Source organism: Centruroides sculpturatus, unplaced genomic scaffold (genome assembly GCF_000671375.1).
Source record: "Centruroides sculpturatus isolate CEXI.00-Female unplaced genomic scaffold, Cexi_2.0 scaffold729, whole genome shotgun sequence".
NCBI lineage: Eukaryota > Metazoa > Arthropoda > Arachnida > Scorpiones > Buthidae > Centruroides > Centruroides sculpturatus.
The window spans coordinates 291,790-298,241 of record NW_019385029.1 but is presented as its reverse complement, the minus strand read 5'-3'; the positions used below and the strand labels follow the sequence as shown (position 1 = coordinate 298,241).

Below are 6,452 nucleotides of genomic sequence, written 5' to 3'. Positions count from 1 at the left end.
AATGCCACAAAATTTCAAAAAAATATTTGAAAATGTTAATTTTTTTCTCTACTATTTAATATTATTTGAATATTTTACGTAAAAATGTATATCTCCAACATCAATTTTCGTTTTTATATACAAAAACATCCGTTATGAGACATTGGCTTGTTGGCATGCCACCAAAAATTGTAAGTCACAGCACTAACAAAAATGTAACAAAAGTGAGAAACACAATGCCGAGCTGCAATTTTAAATGATATTCTTAATTTATTTAATTTAAAATATATGCTCTCCACCTCAAAATGTTAGTGTCTTGCCCCTGTAAATCACACTTTACCTAACAACAACAGAGTCTTGCAGGTCATCTATGTAACTACGTTCAGGAAAAATTTTTGAATTGAAATAACGTGACTTCTGCTTTGCATCGGAAGTTCGTATGTAGTTAATCGGACCTCTGGCCCTTGTATTATCTAATACAGTTTTCGAGATAAAGGAAGGACAGGCAGACAAAAGTGGGAATTTATAGATCTACAATTTTTTTCAAATTACAGCCCAATTAAAATATAAAGTATATATAAGAGTACATATCAAACAGAAGAAACGATAGAAAAGAATAAATATTACGAGGATTAAAAAAGGGATAACATTTCAAGTAAAGGAATAAAACAAGGAAGGATATAAAAGAAAGAATTCAGCAGAGCTCCTTATTCTTGAAATTCGAACAAAAGACTTAAGGATGTTAGAATATAAATAAAAGAAAGAAGAAGTAAAGAACTAAATGAAATAAATATTAAGTAGAGGAATAAACAACATTAAAATTATCAAGTAAAGGATCAAAGGAGTAAAAAAAAGCAAGTATTGTATAGGTAGATAACAGTTATGAAATCATAAATATTAAGTAAGAGAGAACAGGATAAAAAGGATAAAGTATTAAGCATCCAATAAAGGAACAAAAGTGCAGTAAAATATTCAAGTGAGTAAATATCATATAGAGGAGTAAAAGATGTATAGAAGCAAACATCAAAGTAAAATATAAAAGATAAAGCAATTCTTTCAACTTTTCCTTCGAAAGAAAGACGTTAAAATATATTTTATGATTTTAATTAATGTTTAAGATAAAACTTCGAAATTAAATCATTAAAATTCCGCATATTTAATGTAATTTCTCAGTGATTTTTTTACGTTTATAAATAATTAATTAGTTAATTTATCATAATCTAAAATATAAATTGTTAATTATCCATCAGTTTATTATTGATTAAAAATTCATCAAATAAATATTATTTTGAGTTGATAAATGTTATAAATTATAAAGAAGGAAAAAAATTAAAATATTAATTTAAATTATATTTACGTAAAGAACATAAATTTTACTATTTAATCATTTAGATTTTCTCCTGTATTGCGTGCTAAATGAATAAATTATTGATTAGAAAGTTGATTTGCATTTATAATAAAGAAAAAGGATTTTCTTTAAATACATTTATTAAAACAAATTTTTTATAAATTATTTAAGTATTAATAATGTAAAAAATGGAATTATCCATACAATTAATGAATAATTTAATTTATTATTATTTTTTAATTAAATTCGTGTACAAGGTGGCCTAATAAACAGTTAACCACTGTAAAGAATAAATTGTCGCCTTATTCAAAATACAGTACTTATAATTTTATGGCAGTTCCCCTAAATTCGTAAAATGAAAATACATTGTTGGGCTGCAATTTTTATGTTACAGACTTATACGTTCCAACTGTCGTCTGTTCGTCTGTCATTACGTCCTTCGTTAATTTCCAGAACGGAGTTAGATTAAAATCGAGACTGAATATATAAAGATTAGGTGCCGAAGACCCCGATTAACTCCATAAGAACTTCCGGTCTAGGCCGGAAGTTACGTGATTTTTTGAATTAAAACTTGCAACCCGACATTATGGCGATGCCACATTAAATAATCCCTGTAATTTATCTTTATTCCTGTCTAATTTACTGATTAAATATTGTAAAAATATTCAAATAATTTTTTAATAAACTTTTTATAAATAATAATCTTAATTTTTTACTTTATTTTATTTTCTAATTAAAGAAATTACTAAATTAATTTTACACCCTTCTCCAAGATATGATCTAAAGCATCAATTGCTTGATGGCAAGTAAATCCTATTTATGATCAATATAAATATAACTCCATATATTCCAATCTAGTTTCCTGATCACGATTTTCCTGTTTGACATCTTATTTAATATATATATATATATATATTTTTTTTTATATTTTTCCATCACTCTTAATAGAGTTACTTCTTCTTTATCTTAATTAAATATAGTAAATGAAATTGTGTAAGTTGTACAATATTTTTCTTTTCTCTTACCTCACTGTGTTAATGGCTAATATTGTAATTAATAAAAAAGTTTATTACTTTAATTTACAATTTTAATTATAATAAATTACTTTAATAATTAGTTAAAATGATTGCAAGTATTTTATATTAAAATATTTATTNGTCAGTAGTTCTATATATTTTTTTTTATATTTTTCCATCACTCTTAATAGAGTTACTTCTTCTTTATCTTAATTAAATATAGTAAATGAAATTGTGTAAGTTGTACAATATTTTTCTTTTCTCTTACCTCACTGTGTTAATGGCTAATATTGTAATTAATAAAAAAGTTTATTACTTTAATTTACAATTTTAATTATAATAAATTACTTTAATAATTAGTTAAAATGATTGCAAGTATTTTATATTAAAATATTTATTTTTTTTGGTATATTCTCTATACGAGTTCTTTATTTTATAAAGTAATTTTTAAATTGTATTCATAGTAAAAATATTCGTTGGCCCTACAAAATTATTTTAGAAATTTGGAGTTTTCATCCTAAATTAGTAAATTATACCTCAAACACGAGAGTGTAAACCAACAAAATGCTCCTTTTATCATTAAAATGCTTCAGAAAAGTATGCAAAACAATCACATATTTTTAATACTTTTTTATTGCCAGAATATATAGAAAAGAATTTCCATTTCTTCCATAAAAAATACCTATTCTTGAGCTTAAAAAGAAATGGAAAAATCCAAATCCTAACAAATTATCTAACATTAAAGTAGTGAGAATTTGGCAACTGTCAATAGTGATGTGCAATATACAAAAATTGTCACGTAAAATACTAAAAAACTTTCTTCTTAGATTGGAATAAATATTTTATCATTTAAAATATATTATAAATGTAATATTTTATGTATAATTTAATATTAAATTAACAAATCGAGTGTATCAATAAAGAGAAAATAAGGATAAATCATCAATATAATTGCTATTTTTATGAGTAATTTAAATGTTTTATTTATTTAAAAATTTTTAAAAAACAAATTTCAATTTTTAGAATTAAAAAAATAAAACATTATTTATTTATAAATACGACTTTTTAATTTATTAATAACGTTTAATTTAATTAAGTTATATGCAAATTTTCTCGTGCAGTTTATAAAATAATTAAATAAATTTTTAAACTTGTTATTTTGAAAGGAAAAAATTATTTAACATAAATAATTAATTAAATAAACAAACGTTTTAAAATTAATTTTTAAAAAATAAAAATAAAGCTTATTTCAGACTTAAAAATAAAATTTAGGTAATAAATTATAACTAAATAGATTTCTTAATAATGTTATAACATATAATTCAAGCCTATAGAATAACATTAATTTGACTGTATCAGTAACTAATATCTTCCTATATATTTTTTAAATATAAAATAAAATAATTAAAATATCGTTTTAAAATATAAAAATTATAAAATTTACAGTATTATAATTTATTTTATATCATAGCACATTTATGTAGTAAATTCGTGTAGTAAAATTATATCATTTTTATTGATGTTCTTATTAAAAATTTAGCTATAAATACGCATTTTTTAAAATAAAAATGTTGTTTTATGACCGTTATTGTTTTTAAAATTGATTAATATCATCAATTTATAAACTATACAAGCTTATATTTTATGCCTGGTGTAATATACTTTCCACGTTAAGATAATCCTTCACATGTACTAAAGCAAGAGTAGTGAGAGATATTTGAATTTTTACTAAAAGAAATAATAATATTATTAAAATATAGGAATTTTATACGTATTTTAAAGCATATACTGTTTTAAAAACCTGTAATTTTCTATAAAATTCTTTCCTTACAGAGGAAGAATATTACAGAGAAGAAGAGCATCTTACATAAAAAAATACATTAAAAATTTAAATTTCGAACAATTACTTAAAAAATGATTAAATAATTTTTCTAGATTAAATTTTAAATAAAAATTACTAACAATTATTTCGTTATAAAGGAATTATCATTATCATTTAAGATTTATTGAAGAATAAAGATGATTATCTTTAAAATTCATTTATATTTTATAAAAGAAATTCATCAAAAATCGTCTAATTTCTTAAAAGGATTTTTATATTTGTTTCTTTTTATTTTATTCCATTTTATTTCCAGGAGAAAGAAACGTTTATGGCTACAAAGAATTATAGAAAAACTAGAAAACATTTCTTTTTTTTTCTTTAATTTCGACTTCATTAACGACATTTGATTTTTAAAATCAAAAAATTTAAGTTTATAATTTAAAAAAATAACAATTTAATTTAAAAATTTAATTAACTAATGAAATTAATACGATAAAAAGATCATTAAAATGACTTAAAATGCGTGTTATATTTTTATAAATTACTTGGAAAATATTTAAATAAATATAAATATATATATTTTTAAAAAATTATCACGAATATTTAAGGATAAGGAATTTCCTTTATTGCTAAGATAATTTTTTTTCCTATTTAAAAAAATAAATAAATATTTTCTAAACTGGGAATGATAACAAAATCAATTTGCTTTATGTAAACAAACTATTAATGTATATAAACAATTTTATGGTTTGTAAAATCGGTTTTTATTATAAATGTTTTATGTTTTAAAGTTAGTTATTTTAAAAATAATTATAAACTTTTACCGTTTCTATAAATAAATAAAATATATTTTAAAGTTATATAAATTACGTTGTTAAATAATGACGTTAAATTTTAAAGTTTCATTCATAAAAAAATTAACTTTAAAACTTAAAAACTACGTCAAATTTTTAAAAATATATTTAGAAATGTCTAAGATTATATTATAAATATTTTTTCCTCTTTTTTAAGGAAGATATTTTCATTTTTTCGATATTTTTCAAGCATAAATCTAACTCTATAAAAATACACCAAGGCTCTTAACCTTTGATATTATAAAAAAAGAAATCGTTCGGTATATTATTTTACGTTATAAACAAAACAAATCCTCGCCCTATTTTAAAAATTTAACATTTTCTTATATCGATGTCGACCTCTTTTCCCTTCACATAAATAATCGAAACAAAAATAATAATAAAAAATCAGTAGTATATTCTCTAAAGTACAATAAATATAATTAATTTTAGTACTGAATTAATTAAAGCTTAATTTTAAAATTCTTACCTGTGACATCGGGGCATAAAGAATGAACTCCGCCATGAAGAGAAACCAAATATAACACACCTGTATGGCTAAGGTTACTAAGTACGTTTGCACCTTCCATACCTTTATTTGGATTGATTACGTTTATACGTGCTATTCTGTTATCTGTCCAAATTATACTATGGTTATTAATATCTGCTACTTTCTGTACTTTACTAATATCAAATGTAACATGTTCCCAATAGTTAGTAAGTAACGATAACGATAAACAAATGGTAGCTGCACTTGTAAACAGTACCGTGTTTCCGATCAGTAGACACGTGAAAGTGAATGCTGTCTCTTGGTGTCTATGGCTACTATCCATTTTTCTTTTTGTTCAAAATGCGTACATCTGTACGAGGAGACATTTCACACACTCTTGTGATGTTCTGTCTTCGTCTTCGACTAAACACACCCCGCAATAGCACGACTTGGACAATGTTGTAGCGAGGGTGGTGTACGTGTGTTTAGTCAATCGAGGCGCCGCCTATGATCTCCGATTCATCCACTTTGTACTCGTAATTGATTTGACTAAACTTCCAGATTTATATTAAATTTGTTTTATGATGATTAAAAGAAGTTTATAACTAAAAAAAGATTTTTTCCCTCCTCCTTGGTCGAGTTTATAGCTTGTGTGAGACTACAATTAAGTGGTGCTGAGTTTACGACTTGCTTGGATTGATTCATTCGCTTACTCTTCGATGGTATCTGATAAAAATCTAATAAATTTATATATATATACTGTTAAAAATATTATTTAACGGTATACCCGTGGGCCTTACATACATACAAACTAAACTAGTTAAATTTTAAAATCTACAGATGTTTATTATTTGGTGGAGGAAGGGCCTTTTATATGATATAGTCTCGTGTATTAATCTGGCTTCGGTATGTCTTCTACGTATAAATTTCTATATACGAATATATATATAAGCATATGAGTAAA

At 23.1% G+C, this 6,452-nt stretch overlaps 1 protein-coding gene across 1 annotated transcript in view; it reads right to left on the bottom strand.

The window, feature by feature from the left end:
• Window positions 1-5,912, bottom strand: part of LOC111633656 — a 49,975-nt gene extending 44,063 nt beyond the window's left edge. Inside the window, exon 1 of the mRNA XM_023378263.1 lies at window positions 5,489-5,912. Coding sequence (XP_023234031.1) covers window positions 5,489-5,831 — 343 coding nt within the window. The 5' untranslated portion in view covers window positions 5,832-5,912. The remainder of the gene's footprint in view (window positions 1-5,488) is intronic.
• Window positions 5,913-6,452: the final 540 nt, after the last annotated feature.